The following is a 19482-nucleotide window of genomic DNA, read 5'->3' as shown; positions in this document are numbered from 1 at the left end:
TTAGATATGTGGCCACTAATCAGAATTCAGTGCTGTGTTAGATCAGTGCCACAGGGAGACACTTTCCCCATCCAGTGCACTGTAAAGTGGCTGAACAAGAAGTAACCTGTGCACAGGACAGCACCAAGAAGTGTTTTATTAGCAGTAGAGAAATGTGCTGAACAGTTAGCCTGGCCAGACATCTTCTTTCTCAGAACTTGGAGCACGTCAAGCCCCTCTGCAGAGCACTCCTAAAAACCCAATGTCTGTTGGGATTTCCATAAGCAGAGGTGACTTGCTAAAGCCTGGGACAGGGGTGTGCAGGAGCTGGTCCTGTTCTCTGGTCTGTCACTGCTTGTTGGATGGCTTCAGACCAATCATTTCTCTGTCTCTTGCTTAATCAGAAAATTAAATATTCCCTGATTTGTTCCTTGGGCACAGAAGTCCATGAGGACTTGGATATGTGTATGGCCAAAGCATTGTTTTTTTCCAGCAGTGGCTCTTACACAGCAACATAAAATCCCTAAGGCGCTCCAACTTCCTGTTGTGTCTCTTTGGCTTTGACTGACCATTGCCTTTTCTCCTTTTTTTATTCCCTCCTTTTTCTTTATTTTTTGAAGCGTCACTTAGCACCTGAAGTTTTTCAAGAAATATTTGGCATGACGATACAGGAGTTTGACAAGTTACCTCTCTGGAGACGCAACGACATGAAGAAAAAAGCAAAACTCTTTTAATCTCCCTTTAAACAAACCCACCACAAATGATGCATAGAATATTGTATCACACAGTCCAAACTGTTTGGAAGCAACTACTTATCCACCAAAAAGGGAAAATCAACATAGTGGCACCTCTGCAGTTGAACAAGATCAACAATTGCCCTCCTGGAATTCAGGGAGAAAATATCTGGGCTCAGAAACAGCAATGATAGTTTTCAGAGGTGTCAACCTATTACCTGATATTGTACAAGCTAGAAAACTGTTCTGTTCTTCTCCCTCAATGATATTCCCTTTACTTCTCTCCACAATACGATGGACTTTATTGCTAGAGCCAGGAAGTGCCCTTAGGATGCCTTGTAGACTAAAGTAGTTGTAACCACTCCAAGAACTGGAAGAGAATATATACATATATAAATATATATATATATATGTATGCGTGTTTGCCTGTGTGCACACATGTATTTATATCTATCCATCTATCTCTGTGTGTGTGTGTGTATATATGTGTGTATATATGGAGAGGGACTTAGGTAGGTCTGTAGTGAAGGAGAAGCCCCCTTGTAACTTATCCCACATGGTCACATCAAGTCTTTCACCCAGCAGTTTCTTTCTTGGCACTCTTTTGACACAGTGTCTTCGTGTAACACAGCCTGTGGTGGTGGGCACTCTGCTCACCTGCAGGACACACCACTTGGATTTCTGGGAAATGGACTCCTTGTAAATATTTGCTAGGCTATAAGAAGTGAATTGCTGTGTGTGTGTTGTCAGTCTTCCCTCTTCCACACTTTCTGCTTGAATTAATAAGGCTGGAGCTTAACCAGTCCTTTGAATAATTTAAGATCACTTCAGTAATGGGAATGATGGAGAAGAGTCAGTTTTCTTGTAATTTACTCCAGGAGGTGGGTGCATGGGGGTGGGAGTGGCAGAGTGAAAAAAATGCTATTTTAAGTGTGCCCTGGTTTGCATCCAGAGATTTCAGGAGAAACTCCCTGCTAGTAATTGCTAGTAATTACTAGTACAGCTCATCAGGCTGCAGTGGAGTTGTAGGATTTTACAATGGCAGGGAGAATGGTTCTCTGCAAGCTAACATGCAAATTCATCCCTCTTAGGGAGGAAATGTTTATGAATTGAAAGGTACCATCGAGGTGCCAAGCTCTGCCAATAGAGGCTTTTTGATTAAACTGCAGTAGCTGTTGTCAATATGGCACAGTGCATGGGGCCAAGCACTCATTTTAGTTAATGTAGGTTTTCACTTGTGCTTGGAAAAGAGGGCACAGACTTCTTTTTATTTCTGTCTTGAAGCAACAAAGCTCCAGCCTTGGTTATTTTTATTTCTCTTTGTGCCTGACTTGGTTTTTGAAGACAGAGTAATCATGCAAGACAGTTTCTGAGCTGCATTGAACTCCTTATTGCTTTCAGTCTTCTTCCAATATGCTGCAGCTTGAAAAACTGCCTGTATATACCTTAACTGCTTCTGGGCAAGTCCTATGCAGAGGAGGACACGAGCACCAAAGTAATTGAATGGATGCAGTGTGGCTGCTTTTTCTCTTCCTTGGTGCTTTACTGCCAATGCATAACTGCACTAATGAGTTCATCTCCTGATAGGAGAGGGTCATTTAGGTTCTGTGTCTGTCAAAGAATATCAAGGTTTCCTTTTTAATGCAGAAACTTCAGGAGGCACTGGAGACATCAGAACCTTTGTATTTTCTTTTCTGTGAGACATTGGTGTTAAAATCTGGAAGTCAGGAAGAGGAAACAGTCCCATATAGTTCTGAGATTCAGTATCACTGTGTTGAGTTCTCTGTATCACCAAATGACATTTCACCATGAGCTGTGCAGGACAGCCCAAACCCTGCCTCTTCTTTGCTGGTTAGGAAGTCCTGTTGTGACAGATCACTGTGGTTCCTTTGATAAAATCTGAGATGAAGGTTCAGTAGGGGAGAGACAGAGACCAGGGCTCAGCACCTGCTCCATGTCCCTGAGGGAATGTGGGGCTGTGGGACAGTGCCACCAAGGGTCTGGCACCGTCCCCAGGGAGCAGAATTCCCTGGGGACACTGTGACACACACACTGGTGACTGAGCTCTCTGGGTGGCACCGAGCTTGCAGCAGGGATCAGGGTAACATATTTCACCTCATTTTTCAGAAGACAGATCTAAAAGGTTTTTAGAGGAGCTCTGAGAAGTAAATGGGAGTGTCAGGGGCTCAAAATGCATCTTTGAGTGACTGCTGAAAGCAAATCCATACAGTGAAAGGACAGCAGTGTTTTACACTCACAGGCTTTGTGAATGCTGGGGTCTCAGAAATTCATTGTTTGGTCACCTGCAAGGTGTGGTTTAACTTTGAGACAAACATTTGAGTTTTAATGCATTTAAATTATTTAAATTCTCCACATTTTGTCATCCCACATCCTTCAAACTATTAGGCATTACAAGTCTTTTAGTTCAAGTCACCCTGACCATACCCCTTCTAGACCTGAGGAGTTGTTCTCCCAAGGATGTGAGCTGCCAGTCTTCATTTTTCCGCCTCCGTCTCTAGGTTACTACTGAACTTCTCACAGCACATAAGAACACGCTACCCAGTCATTTCAGAAATGACTAAGCCAGGTTGTTTTCTTACCTCTCCCTCCTATGCAAAAAAAAAAAAAAAAAAAAAAGGAAAAAAAAGGAAAAAAAAAAAAAAATAACTCAGCCTCTTAGCCTGTAAAGAATGGCATGGTAATTTGAATCTGCCTCATCAACTGAGAATTTAAAACTGCAGCTTAAGCTTGGGAAGGAATGAAGAGAAGCCAGTGTAAATGTTGCAGACACAACTCATCTCTGACTGGATTTTTGGGGCACTGCTGGCTCCCATCTCACTGGTATGGAGCAGTCAGTCAATTTACAGCCCTCTGCACTAGACTTACTACTGCTTTACTCCTGACTGAGAACATGAAGGGTTTTCTGAGCTTCAGTTTCATGCCTGCAGTTAATTCTCAACCACCTACATGCAGACACACCCAAGAGATCATCTGTCCACAAAACCCCCGCTGCAGCCACCCATGGGGGAGGGAGGATTTCTGCAGTGGGCTCTTTGTGATTGTCACTGCAATATTTTCTGTTCTTTCATCTGGTCTTCCCACCTAATGAAAACAAAATGTAGCCCCAGGGAGAATTTTCTTTGTAAGCAATTAATCATTCTCCTGGTATCCATTGAGTAGCAGTTCTTAGTAATTCCCCTCTTTGATATTCCCCTGGGACATGTCAAGAGTTGGACTGGATGATTTTTAAAGGTCCGTTCCAACCCAAATCATTCTGTGATTCTATGAATATGCCTTAACACATGCTTGTGTTCTATCTCCTGCAAAGCATTTGAGCTTCTGATAAAGTCCCATCCCATCAATGCTGTCAAAACAATGTCATTACCAAGAGGACTAAAGACTCATTGCTTTTGTCCTATTTTTTCTCCTTTTCTGCTTTAGGAGTGATGTAAGAGCAAGGCCCAGTCAAACATTGCAGAATAACGTCACATGTACACCTGGGGTTAAGTCCACATGGGATTATGTACAGATGCAGATCCTCGAGCACAGGTGCACTGGTGGCACACACCCTCCCCATGTGGAGCTCATTAAATGTGGGTTGGGTTGTGCTGTGCTGGGGATGCCCTGCCGTGGGCTGTGCAAGGTCAGGCTGGAGGATTCAGGAGCTTTCTGTGGGATGAGACATCTCTGGCTCCAGGAGTGCTTTTGCTTCTGTCCAGACAGGTGTCACCTCTCCTCACAAAGTCCCACAGTCCTAAATCTGTGGGCCAGGCACTGAATGCTTGCTGCCCTTTTCCTGTTGCATTGGGAAATCCTTTCTCAGCCCTGTAGTTCAGATGTCCTGCTGTTCAACAGAGTTCAGCACTAGCCTCCTTTGTCAAAGTGAGCTACACTGAAGTTAGACACCTTTGGAAGTGAATCCCTTTCCACAATCCCTGTGTCTCCTGGCAGGGTGATGTCAATGGGCAGAGAAGGGTTAAGGCCTGGGAAGGAGGAGGGTTGGCATAATCTTGATTTCTGCAGGGCTTGCCAGGGTGATGCTTGGCAGGATTAGAGGAGAACTCTGAGCCTGTTCAGTGGTACCTGTAGTACCTGTTTCAGACTGTGGGGAAGTCAATTTGGAGTTCACAGCATGTGAGCACCCACACTGAAATTAATGGTATGAAGCTGTTAGAACAAACAACAAGAACATTAGGTCTCAGAATGGTAAAAATATGAACATCCCCTAAACTCTTCAGGGAATGATTTATCTTGGCTCCTCCCGACTTAGGAGGAGATGTTGGCATATTTGGCTTGTAGGGCAGACAAAAGAAAACCACCCTTTCTCTCACTCCATGATTCATTGCTTTCCTCTGGAATGTGTTTGTGAAGGAGGATGTCCACATCCTCAGTGTTACCTACAGCAGTGAGGAACACCAGTCAGTGGTAATGACAATGCAATAAAACACTTGCAGGAAACAAGAATTCAACTAATCTGTTCAAAATGCCACTCATCTTCCCATGCCAGAGGGATGCTTAGGGCTTGTCCCCACTGCCCCCTTCCCTACTCAGTTCTCCCCAGGTCACAGTCTGCTTTGTGCCCTGTCAAACTTTGTGGCCCTGTCAACACACCTACTGGGTAGACTTCAGGGTAGATGCTTAGCAAGGGCTGGTCTTGACAATATGTGGTATATTTTTACCCCATTGCTGCAAAATGAAGAGCTGGAGAGAGCTCCTGAGCACTGTGACAGTAGCACAATGCACCTTTTTCGCTTAGTGTAGAACACTCCTATCACTGTGGGCTGCAGCATTGCTCTGGCTGGTGAGTTTTGCCTTGTGATTTCTCCCACACACCTTTTTTGTGTTTAATAAGATAAGAAACAACAACAACAACAACAACAAAATCCATCACAATGCGAAGATACTGAGTTTTCAGTCAGACAGCTCTGCTGGCAGGAGCTATGTGATGCCCACATTTGGCAGAAGTGTTATTAATTTTAATGTAAGCATCAGTGCAGGAAGTGGGAATGTAATTGGCCATTAATGTTGTTTGCCTGTATGCAAAATAAATTATTTGGTGCCCAAAGGGCTTCTAACAGGGAAATAGATTTCTGCTAATGAGTTGCTCAGAAATGCTCGCCTTTGTGAAGAGGAAATCCTTCCATGTGCACTGTGGTCCTTCTTTTGAGGTAAAAGAGAGATGACTGAAGGCAAACCTGTTGTGTCAGGATCACCACAGTTAGCACAGGTGTTGCTCCCAGGATCCAGCCCCTGGGCATGGAAATGCAGCTCTGGGAATCCCAGTGGTGCCTTACCAGGCTGAGTCTCTGGCTCCCCTAGGATGCTCTGACAGCTCCCACTGGCTGCTTTCCTGGGCTGCTGTCACTGAACACCTGCAGAATGCACTTCCCCCGATGCAAACCCACTGGCAGCAGTGGGGCCTCTCCCTGCCCTGCACCCCTGGGGCCAGGGACGCCTCTGTGCCCAGCCAGGAGCTCAGTGTCCCTCCCAGAGCAGCCCTGGCCAAGCACTGAGGCTTGGCCATTGTGGACAACTCTTCCTGCAAGGGGGCCTTACAGCTGGGGACTTTTTTTAAGCTTTGGAAACTAAAACTAATTTTTTAAAGGTATACTTGCCTTTAAATCGGTAGATTTTGGCAATAGGATTTTTTATTATTTTATTTTTCTTTTCTCCTCCCTCCACATGTTCCAAACCAGCGTTTTGGGGAGGTGTCCCTGTGTTTTCCATTCATCTGTCTCTTTTTCTGAGTCTCTGTAAAAGTGAATCAATGTCTTGTCTGTACAGTAAGTCTGCTTGTATACATAATGACAAGTTGAGCTGGGTTGCTGTTCTGTACAATTAGTGTTTCCACTGTCATACTGCAAACAGCACATATTGCACTCCTGTGCCACTGTAATCTGCATCACTGTTGTACTCAAGTCAATGAATAAAGTTTGGAGCTTTATTCTTAATTTTTGGATTCATGTTGCCTCATTTATTTTGGTTTTTATTTTTCATTTTGCAGAGTTATAAGAAAGTTCTCTTACAAAAATAGGATGTGCTCTCAAGAAGAGAGGTCTCAGGTGAGATATGAATTATAAGAGCAAGACAGGAGAAAGTAAAAGGTTTGAAAATTGTCACAAGGCTTCTTGTACCTAAGCCACTAGAAATAGATAGATAGAAAATAGATTCATGTAAACCACATAGAAGTGTTATTTTTGTTGTTGAGGATTAAAATGACCTAACAGCAAGGTGAAACAGACCATGCTGTTGTGTCAGCTTCAAAGGCTAAATTGTTTCCTTTCTTGATCTTTGCAAATTCAGCTAGAATGTTAGTCTCCATCTTGAAAATGTTTTATATTTTAAGTTAGGTGTTTGTTTGATCATCTGGAGTTTAAGCTTGCCTGGCCCTGGTGTGGGTGTGGAAGGTGGGGGTGATGCCACCCAAGGAAATTGGGTGTTTGTCACACCCGTACTGTGCTGAGCTCCTGGGGTCCAGCAGAGCATCCTGGCAGCAGGATTAAGCACACAGCCCCTCCAGGATGGGTGCAGCACAAACCCTGCACAGCCCCCGGGCCTCCAGAAAGCCCCTGCAACACCAGGATCTGTCTGTGCCCGGCAGACACCAGGTTCTCCATCTTCTCTCTCACTCCTCAGCCCTCTGAGGCTCCCTGCTGCCCTGCCTTGATGTTCTGCACAGGTTCTGCCTGTGGCAAAGGTAAAGCTTCCCCAGGGCTTTATTCCATGTGTTGAACGTGTTTAATGGCTGAGTCTCAGCTGAGAACTCAGGTTCCTGCCTGGAGAGCAGCAGCTGGGGGATCTGATAGCACTGTGAAGTTACCCTTTAGCAAGGTTCATACCTGCCCTGTTCACCTCCCAGGCCATGCCTGGATCTTTGCTGTGCTGTGTGTGTGCTGTGACTTGCACAAGAGAAATTTCTCTCTGAACAAATCCAGGAAAACAGCCTGGTGGCACTTAGAGGTGTCCTTTTTTGGACTGTATCTCTGGGTATCTCCTGTCAACCTTCCTGGGCATCTTCACTCCTTCAGCAAGTATAAAAGGTCTGTGCATGAAGTACCTGCTAAAAAACCACAAGTGTAAGTCTATGATTTGGCCTTGCAACTTCTCTTGAAAGTTTCCCAAACATAGAAAATCCTAAAAACCCAAAATCTCCCTTTTGAGTTTCTTGAAAGTCACCGTCTGGCAGCTCCCTCCCTGTGACGGTGTTCACAGGGGTTCTTGGATGAGGGAAGAGATGAGGATCTGACTCCATGTTTCAGAAGGCTTGATTTATTATTTTATGATACACATAATATTAAAACTGTACTAAAAGAATAGAAGAAAGGATTTCATCAGAAGGCTTGCTAAGAATAAAAAAAGAAAGAATGATAACAAAAGCTTGTGTCTCAGACAGAGTCCGAGCCAGCAGACTGTGATTGGCCATTAATTGCAGACAACCACATGAGACCAATCCTGAGGCTTCTCAGGAGAAAAAATTCTAAAGAAAGGATTTTTCATAAAATATCATAGCTACATCTCCCTGCAGCAGCAGCTCCAGTGTAGTGCCAGCCCTGGGCCATGTCCTGCCAGCCCTGGACATCCCAGGCAGCAATTCCTGCTGGGGATCTCTGCCCTGGCAGGGTTATGGAGCAGTTGCTCCCCCACAGCCTCCCCCAGACCAGAGCATTGGGAAAATTATCCCTGACTGCACTTCTGTGTGCAGAGCAAATCCACAAGGAACTGCTCCAGTCGTCAGCCCCAAAGTGTGATAGTGCTAGCCCACCTAAGCACATTTTTAATTTCTCCCCAGTTAAATACACAAGCCCACTGAAATCTAAATCTAAATCTTGCTTTTTCTTTTTTTTTTTTTAATTGTTATCCCATTTCCCCCTGCTCCCCTCCTCCCCACAAGCAATGTGAAGTTTATGACCCCTGAGTAATGACTGTGGAATGCTCTGCATCCTACAGCCATCTCGAGGCATCTGGCAATGGGAATCTTCACAGCATGTAAAAAATACACAGATAATACCATTGTAAATAACTCAGATCAAAACAAGTCAAATGTCAATGCTAATTTGCTGTCAAGTATAGCCCAAGACCACTTCCTCCTGCAAGAAGAGAGACCCAGTTCTCAAGTGTGTCTTGCTCCCCACCAAAAGAAACTAATTCTCCACCAAAAATCTCTCCAAACTCTGAATTAACAAGAGTGGAGTTTTTTTCCCCTTTGCTGTTTTGTTTTTTCTCTAGCTTTTGTGCCTGTCTGCTGCAGAGTCCAAGGCTGGGAAATGAAACTTCAGTTTTGCCTGACATTTTTCTATTGTAAAAAAAGGACTCTTGGGAGAGATATTTACTGTTTTCTATGGCTCAGTCCGAGGGCAAGAGAGAAAAGTTGTTCCAGGAGTCCCCATTACAAAGCATTTTTTCACATAGGCTCACTTTTATTTTGTAAAGGCTGGGAGATGAAAGGGCCAGCAGCCCTGGAACAGGAAGTTTGCTGTACATCCAAAGGTCAGGTGGGTCTCAGACAGCCCCTGCTTCCAGCTCTTTGTGTACACACTGCAGATTAAAATGGACATCCCAGGCTCCATGTAGCCATGGCAGTGATGGGGGCCCGAGGGTTTGGGGGGAAAGGAAGAGAGGGGAAGCAGGGAAACAGCAGAGCACAGACTCTCCTCAGGCTGGGATTTCATGAGACAAAGCACTGGGGGCTGTTCAGCCAGCTTAAGGTATTCCCACGCCCCCACAGCTTTTTCCTGCCATCAGATATGTCAGCATGACTGCTGGTGGGGTCACTCTCAGTGACATTCTGGAACTGATCCTTCTTAGAAAAACATTTTTTACTTTTTATTTCACTGCACAGCGTTGTTGGGGTTTTTTTATATTTTTAAACTGAGTCAATTCCCTGCTTCGAGTGTATGTCCCAAAATAATTGTGCTGGGCATGAAAAATGGGATGGGCACCAGTGAAGAGTGGTGTCTGGAGAAAAAGCAGAGCACAGTGAGCTGCCAGTGATGCTGCACTCTGTATGCTAGGAATTCTGTCTCAGTCCATGGCAGAGGGGGCAGCTGGTGGCATTCCCTTTGTCCTGCCATTCCAGCAGTGCCACCACACCTCTGTGACTGTCCATTGGAAGGGTGGCATTGTCTTCAGGACATTTGAGGGTCACAGTGCTGAGCCAGGTGTGTGAGCCAAGTCATGAGTGCTTCAGCTGCTGCCCCAGTATGAAAGAGGGAAGGAGGGGATGGACTAAATCCCGTCTTCAGGAAAGAGGGAAGGAGGGGGTGGATTAAATCCCACCTTCAGTGTTCACCTTCTGGAGGAGAAGGCAGTGCTGCTGGCAGGGGAAGGCAGGGCACACCCTGAGGGCTGCATGGTCTGTGCCAGGCTGGGGTTCAGGGCAGGGGCTGGGACAGAGCCCTGCCAGGCACACTTGCTGTGTGTTGTAATGTCTCTGCTAAAACTGTGGCAGGACTCTCTGGACACAGGTCAGGAGAAGATGATCTCTGCAGAGCTGAGTTCCTCCCAGTGAAATCCCCAGCCTCAAAGCTGGCACGAGTAAAGGGCTGGATTTAAATGAATAGAGCATCCCTGGGCAGCCAGTGGAGAAACATCAAAAGGTGAGCCAGGTCTGGCAGGAGCAGACTGACAGATTTGGAGGCTGATTTTGCTGCTTGGGCTCTCCACACTTGGGACTCATCTATTTCCCAGAATTTGGGCTGTCCCAGCCCCCACAGCTCCAGGCAGTGGAGGGAAGAGTCCATGGTAGAACCAAACCTCTCTGCAGGAGTAGCCCAGCAATGGTGCCAGAGGGAAACAGGGCTCCCCTTTGGCTGCCTCTGCTGGATTTAGGCTAGATACTGCAGGGGAGACAAAATGCAGCTGACTCCATTCAAGGAGTTCATAGACACAGGCTCTGAGGCTTTATGTGAACCGAAGTGTTTGCTGTGAAACAGGAGACAAGGTAATAATTGAATCAGGGCTCACAATGAATGAGCTGCTGCTGAGAAATGCCTCCTTTACAGCCCTGATAGACTCTGGGATGCTCAATGACTGCCAGGAGCAAACTCTGTGGTATCTCAGCTCTTACCCTAATTACCATTTACAGAGGAGTTGCTAGATGAACGAGGACTGCAATATAAAGGACTTTAGTAAGATTTATTGATGAGACTACATGAATAATTCCCCTTGCAATGATGCATTTAAGACCACAGATATTGTGGGAGGAGGAAAGCCAGTGTTTGATATTTTGAATGACTTTAAAGTGTGTGTTTTATTTTTATGTTTCAGCTATTGCTGTTCCCTTTAAAAAAAAGAAATCTTCCTCTTGCCACCTAGGTTTGTGAAACAATAGTAGGTAATTGAATATAAGCTTCTTCTGATGCCAGTAAATATTGGATGATATAAAAGATTCTATGATAACTGGTCTGCCATGGAGCTCAGGCAGCCCAGAGCATAATGCTTCAATGCTCTGATGTTGCTGTGACCTCTTGGCACTCAAAGTTGGCGTTTTCCGTAACTAACTAATTGTTCAGCTTCCTGAAAATTACGTGTGTGCTCTTTCTCCCTTGGGAGCCATCCCAACAGAGGACCCTTCAGAGGATTTTCCTGGGCCTGGCCAGTTTGAGGGAAAATGGAGGTGCCACCAGGGCAGGCAAATCACCTGGGGGTAAAGCTGGCTTAAAGATTGACCCCATGAAGAAAAAGTGAGTAACATTTAATCATATCAGCAGTTTAATCATATCATCATATCAGCCTCGACATGCAGCCAGCCCACTGCCAGTGCTGACATAAGGGAAGGGTTTCACCAAAGCAGAATTGACCCCCCTGCAGATCCCAGGATTTGACTTTTTCTCCTCATGGGGACACCCAGGAACATTGACCCCAAATTAGCTAAACTTAAATAAACCAAATTTACTAATCATCACCCCAAATGCCTTTAATTGGGGCATTAAAGATTAATGTTTAAAGATTAATTAATTGCCCCATTAAAGATTAGCTGTGGAATGGAGTAAACCAAAACAAATTTAAGACACTTGTAGTCTTGGTTTGGTAGGATGTTCTGCAGGACTCTTGAGAGATCTAAAGCTACTGTGGCTCTCCAGCTCACCCCCACTCCTCTGCTGCAGCACTGATGCCTCTGAAGATGTCAGCACTGTGTGCAAACACTTGCAGGTTACTTTGAGAAACGTTCCTTGGTGGTGCTGTGCCTTTGTGCTGAAAACCAAGAGCCACAACAACAGCGTTTGGTGGGTGGCCAGTGAGAAGCAAGGGAGGGACAGAACAGGCAAGACATTTTGAAACAGCTTCAGTTCTGAGAACTGCTTATCAGCAGAAACCCCATCCTGTAGCAGGAACCCACAGAGTGCCCTTGCTGTGTCTGTGCGTGGGGAGAGCAGCAAGGTGGGTCCAGGCTGGGCCATGTGCACCTGCACAGCCCCTCCTGCCCCTCACAGCCTGCTGTGGCCGCAGCTCTCTGCTCCCTGGCATGGGCAGAGGTGCCCTGAGCGTGCAGGCAGTGCAGGACATTTCCCTCCTGCCACAAGTCAAAGGGTGACACACACACACCATTGCCCGACGCAGCCCTCATGGCCCATGCTCCTGGGCGACTCTCCCAGTTGCTCCTCTCCTCCAAAAAAACCATTTCTGGGCACCTGGCCTGCACTGTGAAACAGCCTTTGTGTGATATTTTGTCAGCTACAAATAATTGAAAAAGGCCTACATAAAGTCCTAATTGTGTCACAGAACAGGCTCTTCAGTCATCCATCTTCCTATTAAACTTGTGAATTTCAGCTACTCAGCCCTGTTGGAGTTATTTTCCCCTTCCCCTCCTTCCTCTTTTAAGCTTCTATTTATATTCTCTCAGTTGTCTGTGCCAGAAGATCTCATGTGGATACATTAGGCCTTTTCAAAAGGAAAGTTGGATTACAGCGATTTTTCTCCCCGTAGGACACAACAGCTTCATCATTCATAACAGAGCAATACACTATAACTTCATTATAGATGGCATGAAGCTGGCCTATTTAAACAGAATACTTAATGATGGTTGGGAAGGCAGGAGAAATTCAGCTCCACAGCTCTATGTGTGAAAAAGAGAAACTGCATTTTTTGGTATTTACCAAGACAGATTTCTTGATTAAATCTCTTTTCACAGGAACAAAAAAAAAAAGTGGGGGAAAGACTCGACTGACATGGGTGAAACTTATTCATTACCTGGTAGTTAATTCCACTTTGGCAGGTAGTTTGGCACACCCTTACATCCAATATTTATAGCAGGAAAGGAAACTTGGACTGCTCCATAGTGCTCAGCCTCCACTGAAACAATCTGCAGTTTATTGGTGCTGTAGGACCCCAGGTTCTCATTCTCCCCCTTTGCCCCTCTCTGCAGTGCTACCACAGAGACTCTGCTCCCTGACTTGGACTGAGGAGAACTGGTTAAGGCCTAAAGAAAAGCTGCAGACTGAAAAATACTCTTTTTGGGAAAATGCCAGAATAAATAGCCTTCTGTAAGCTCACAGAAGTTGACATCAGACCACAGTTTGTGGTGATGATGGGGACGGCTTAAAAAATCCCAATGAAAATGTAGCAAGACATAAAAATTAATCTTTCTCCATATTTTGATAGAATTAGTTTTTCTTCTCACCCGAGTAAGCTTTCCTGGTGCTGAAAGGTGCCAAGAGTTCAGCTCTGCTCAGGCAAGTCCTCCATCTACAGCTTGCAACTCCACACAGATTTCTTTTTCATCTGACTTGGGAGAGATTTTGCTCAAGGCTGGCTTACTGGTAAAACCTGTAAGAGTGGATGAAGCTTCTAACTCAGCTGAAAGCCATGATTTCCTATCCTATCCCCTCAAAAACAGGACCATGTTGCCATGAATCAGTGTTTTGGTCACTTAAAGAATCACCAGCAAAGGCATCAGCAAAAAGCAGGTTTAATGTGGAAGAGAAAGTGCAACAAAGTTCACTGGCAAGGTTTACTGTGGTAGTTCGTAGGGGATTACAGCACACAGAGATAAAGCAAACTAAAATCTAAAGTCAATCTAAAATCAATTCCAAAATTATCCATGTGGAGCCTGGGAGGAAGGGTTGGGGAAAGCATAGGGATAGGAAACGGTAAGGATAAAAAGGAATAAGGGGCGCCCTCCCACTGGGTCACAAGGTTCACAGTGGGACCCCCTTGCCAAACTGAGCCCCAGAATTCACCAGTGGTTTAGGCCCAAAGGTTTAGCAGCATTTAAATTAACGGCACCTAATCAATAGCTCAAGTTAAACAATTTAACAAAGCATTCAGATAGAATTTACTATAACCACAAGAGCAACTCACAGGCCAATCTTACTTTAAAATCTAAAGTACTTAAGAGTCTAGGAGAACAACATTGCCAGTACATTTGCTATGGCATATTCACACTTACACACACACAGATTTGTCAGTGTCTGGTGCTGGTCCTCCAAGAAGAGCAAAGGGGGGAGTTGGTGGGGCAGTGCTGGGGCAGCCCCTGTGCCCCAGGAGAGCTCAAAGGGCCTCCCTTTGGACTGCCAGGGTCACAGGAGACTTGGCTTTAAGTCATACAATATTCCATCCTGGCTGCAGTTCAGGTCAGTGGCTTTCTCTGAAAGTTCAATTACAAAAAAATTGTTCTTCCACTTGGGCTGTTATTCAGGCAAGAAAAATGAGTTTCCAAGGCTGTTTGTAGAAAACAGGAGCTGGTTAGACAGCACTAATTCCTGGGAGCAGACAGAGTTCCTGATAAGCTCCAGAGGAGCTCAGCCCAGCTGCTCCTCAAGGCCAAGACCTAAGGAACATTTCTGAGATCACAGGCCAGGGGGCTCGTGGGGGGATGATGCACCAGCACACAGGGCTAAGCACACATCAGAACTTTACATCAGAAACTTTTGGGAAGCTGATGGCCACATCCTGTGGTGCCTGGGGGTGTTACAAGCTGCAATACAGGGCACTGATAATGCGGGAGGTCTGCTGGTGTGAGCATCCCCATGAGGAGTTTGCAGGGAAAGGAACAAAGCATCTTTTGGGTTCCTTTAACTGATATTGAACATTGTCAGAGGAAAGCTGAGGGGCTTCTCTGCAGTGGGGAGAGGGTCTGGGGTGGTAAAAAAGTACAAGGAAGAAATGGCTTCAGGAGGAACAAATGCTGTGGCTGTTGAGCACACTGTCTGGTCAGCATGCCTCATACTTTGGCCACAAGGTATTCTATCTATCAAGGGAAAGAAAACAATTCCAGCTATTAAGATTCCCTGTAATTTGGCCTACAAGCAGTTTGGACTTAACAACTGAAAAGGAAATGTCAAAGGATGGGAAGCCAAGAGAAGCTCATCAAAAAGACATCTGGTCCTGCTGTCCTTAATGGGAAATCCCCCCTCCCTCCAGACACCCTCTTTTGAAACAGTTAATGTCTGAGAGAATCCAAAACATTGCTGGAATGTATCAGTGATGGAGCTTTTGTATAGCTGAGCAGCTAAACAGCTCTGGTTTTGTTTGTGTTAGGGTTGATTGTCTTGCCTTTCATCGGTGAAAGTCAGAAATGGCTGGGCAGGAGTCAGTGGAGCAAGAGTGGTTTGAGGCCAGCTTCAGCTGGGGGACAATTTGGTCACCTCTTTTACAGCTGGAATCATGACATGCTTCACAGGGAAGCAGAAACACCTCAAAGGAGGAGCCCATAGGCAGCAAACTCACAAATCATCCAAGGTGAAGGATCCAAGCTCTCCAACAGAGTATTTAAGTGAGCAGCTCTGCTGGAACAGCCATGCTGACCCATCTGCCTCTCTGTTTCTTCTGGCCCTTTTTCCACTGACCGAAGCCTGGCCTGCTGCCAGCACCTTCCAGGAACCAAGGAGCAAGTCTGGGCTGCTGAAAGGCACCCATAGGGGTTACTTCTGGGGAAGAACTGCTGCTCATGCTCCTGAGTGGGCAACCCAGGATCTCCAACCTGTTTCTGCCCTCAGCCACGTGGCAATGCCATTTATCACTGCCCCTCCCAGGAAATCATGTTCCCAGGGCCTGGATGCCTCAGAGTTTCAGCATGGGATGCAGAGTGTTTGATCACATCAATTAGGACAGCTGGCAGAGTCCAGCTTTTCAGATCTCCTTAAGGGAATAAGCAGAGGACACCATTCAAATTCCCAAAACCAGCTATTCCCTTCATCCCTTGAATCAGGAAATCTGGAACACCAGCAGGATTCAGCAGATCAAGGTTCAAAGCCATTGATGGGGGCTCCATAAACATCCTGAACTCCTGCCAGTACTCCCACCCAAAAGGAAGGCTGGGGGAACTTTCAAAGAGGCATCTGAGCTGTGGCTGATGATTGCTCCATGCAGCCCCAGCTGTGTGTTCCCAGCTGCTCAGGGATCTCCTCCTCCCATCCAGCTGCAGGTGTTTGCCACTTACCCGGTGCTGTCCCAGTCCTGCCTGGCTCCACTGCCACCCAACTCATCCTCCCCAGGTGGGTCAAGAATGTGCCATTTTAGTTTTCTGTCATTTCAGAATGGCAGTTGGTGCAATAACAGTGAAAATGGCACTAAGAAGAGAGAGATAATTTGGCCAGAAGCAGTGGGAGCACAGAGACTTCTCCCTGTCAGAGACAGCAATGCTGTTTTGCTGGCTCAGCTGTCCCTAGGTCCACAGGCTCTGTTGCTGTTCAGAGGGATCCCCAAATGGACAAAAGGAATTCTCCCACCTCAGATTATTGGCAGCATTACAGCCCAGTATTGCAGCCAGGGACTCCAAAGCGAAGAAGTGTTTGGATTCCTCATTTCTTGGCATTTTGTAGGACACACCTCAGGCCACAAAAATCACCTCTGCTCAAATCTCTCTGAAAAACTTTTATGTCTGCTTGACCACAACTGTCCACTCCTACACCTTTATCTAAGGAGGGACCCAAGATGATCTCTGGAAGCAAAGAGGACACAAAGGCAACACCACTTATCTGAGATCTCCCTGCTCACCCCAGTCTGCCAAGCCATCTTATTCCTCCATCTGTCCTCCAGGTGCCTGCACAAGTGGAGTATTTGACACAACTTCCCTTCTTTCAGGAGCTTTACAGAACAAAGATAACTCCACCTCTGACTGAACTTGGTTTTGTTGAGTCAATTCCTGAACTAGGTTTTTACAGCATTGATAAGTGCGTGGGGAAGAGAGAAAGAAAAGCCTCATGAAACAACATACACACTTCAAATGTGGAGAAAATTTCTACCTTTTGTTCTGCCAGATGGAATATTTTCCCTGAAGAAAGGAAGAAGTCTGGGGACTGCTGGAATATCTGAGCCATATCTGGGAGACAACACCCCAGAGAGCAGCTCTGCACTATCCAGGTCAGGTGTGGCTCTTCCTGACAGTCCCTACCAAGCACAACTCCCCTGAAGTCAGTGGAGGGCACCTGCACACAAGTTCTCAAGGCAGGGTTCCTTTGCTTTCACCACAGAGGGGTCAAGAACTTTCACCACACTTTGTGCCATGCTTAAACCAGGGAAAAAGCAAAGTAAATGCAAACAAAGAGAAGAAAGCAATAGCAAAGATTTAGACAAATATAGACATTAAGGACTTTGCTGATGCAAAAGGTAGGTGTAGCAATCAAAATAATAATAATCAACAATATTAATGAAACAATGTGCACCTGCTCAGGGTACTTAGGGAAATTAGAAAAGTGTTTAGCATTGCCAGTGGAGAAAAGAGATGATTTGGATTATGCTACTACACAAGGTATTTAGCAAATCATTGTAATTGTTCAGAGTTCATTTAGGCTTCTAAATATATCCTTGATTCCTGCTCTGTTTCCCAGGAAGCAGAAGAGCTTAAAGGCAGTAAGTCCAGAGAAGCAGAATTACATCCGTTGAAAGCCGCAGCTAAAGGAAAACTTCAGCCAAAAGTGCCAGTTTCACTAGCAGCCAGACTGCCTATCAATACAGCATGAATAGGCAGGGAAAAAAGGATCAAAACATGTCAACTACACTATGAACCTCTGCACTGAATGACAGGATGTCAGCCACATAAAAAAAATTAAAGCATAAAAGCAATTAAACAAGATGAGCTTGGCCCTCCAGGGTTTTCACACCTGAGTCATCATTAATGATAATAATCATTGTCATTAATAAGCATCACTAATAATAAGAAGGAAAAAGGCAATGAATACATGGGTGTACAGATGGATGACTGTTATTTTATTGGCTTCAAGGAGCTCCAAGTTTGCTGTGTTTGCTCTACTTAAGCACAGTGGTAAACATCTAGATTTCAGCACCAACACTGGGAACATTAATCCCTCATTCTAAGCAGGGTCTGGGTATTTCCCAGTTTTATTAAAGCCCAGAACACAACAGCCTGTTTGAAAAAGAATACTGCTAAGTATTTTAGGTACCTCCTACTGCAAGGAGAAGAGGGCAAACAGGAAGAACCTGTATTCCTCTGGCATTACTCTTTGGTCCATTGTCACTTGTTCAGCAATTGTCATGGGCCTAACCAGCAGTCCTGGAATTCCAGAGCATCCTTATCATGGGAAGGGAAGGAAGGGACAAGCAGGGAATGTAAAGGCTCTGGGTCCTGAAGACAGGAATCACAGGTATCTGACATTTTGATCTTTCAAAATCATCTTTAATTAGTTTGTGTAACTGGTATTATCCTTAATTAGCCTTGCTCAGTTCAGAATGCCTGCTCACCTGCTTTAAGATAGAGGCACACCTCAAAGGTTTGCAAGGCCAAGGCCCACCCTGCTTGGTTGGGTTTTGATTTTGAAAGCCATAGCCAAGAAGCAGCTGGGAAGAGCACTAAGAGAAGTATTCCTCCATGGCAGGCACATTTATTTATTGTTCTCCATTTACTGCAGACTGCTATCTGCTGGCTGGATTTGATGGTTCAGGCACTTGGCTTGCCTGTCTCCTTGTGTGGTGGGTGTGCACTGGCAAGAGGTGAGAGATGCTCCAGCCTCAGCTCCCTCGAGTGGCAATAGCTCTTTATCCAGCCTTGTTCTTGCATGGAGAGCTCCCAGGTGGCACAGGTCACTGCTTTCTGGCTCCACAGAGCTCCTCTGAGAGGTGTCACCCCCACCAAGCACTGCCTGGGAGGGTGGGGACAGCAGGGGCACACAGGGACCCAGGGAGTGTCAGGACAGGGCTCTTCCATCCAGCCTGGCTGCTTGCTCTCTATGTGAGCCAAGAGAACCTGCTTGTGGCTATTTTCAGAAAATGTAAGGAGGGACATATGATGGAGCCTTGGGGTGCAGCACTGACATTTTCCAGGCTACCTTGGACCAAGGATATCAATGGTTTGTGGGCTGACAGGTCAAAAATCTGGCAAATACAGATTCTGTGAGCCTTCTGTTGGCTTTATCTTACAGGTCTGAGGAGAGCACTTCATTTTCTAGGTAATGGTTGCATATTTTTCCACAGGAACACTGAAGCTGCACACCCAAGTAAGGCCCTTATCCTCACCTCTTGCTATAAAGGCCCTGTAATAGGCAGGTATGGCTCCCTTGTCCCCACACCAACGTTAATTTTGAAGATAAAATTTCCCCTATAACCGCCATAGACTTTGCTGTTTGTTACTTTCAATGTTCTCATTATTGACAGACACATTAAATTCCTTCAGTGTCTCCGCAACTTTAGCCTGAGGACAGACTGTCACCTGTGCCTCGTATTGAGGTCAGACTGGATGCCCACTTCTGTTACTATTTGTGCACTTCGGACATGACAGTTCTGGCTGCCACGGCAGAAATGAAGCAAAAATGTCACTGCAGCCCAAGGAGAGGGACACACTCCTGCGAGACTGGCTCTGTCCAGGAGCCAGGTC

General features: G+C 45.7%; 1 protein-coding gene across 1 annotated transcript in view; it reads left to right on the top strand.

Moving 5' to 3' along the window:
• The window catches only part of ABLIM1 (actin binding LIM protein 1), a 191017-nt gene extending 184353 nt beyond the window's left edge, over positions 1–6664 (top strand). Inside the window, exon 24 of the mRNA XM_026799557.2 lies at positions 600–6664. Within this exon, the coding sequence (XP_026655358.2) occupies positions 600–713 (114 nt within the window). The 3' untranslated portion in view covers positions 714–6664. The remainder of the gene's footprint in view (positions 1–599) is intronic.
• Positions 6665–19482: the final 12818 nt, after the last annotated feature.

Source organism: Zonotrichia albicollis, chromosome 7 (assembly GCF_047830755.1).
Source record: "Zonotrichia albicollis isolate bZonAlb1 chromosome 7, bZonAlb1.hap1, whole genome shotgun sequence".
NCBI classification, from domain to species: Eukaryota; Metazoa; Chordata; class Aves; order Passeriformes; family Passerellidae; genus Zonotrichia; species Zonotrichia albicollis.
This window is presented reverse-complemented; position numbering and strand designations above follow the sequence as displayed.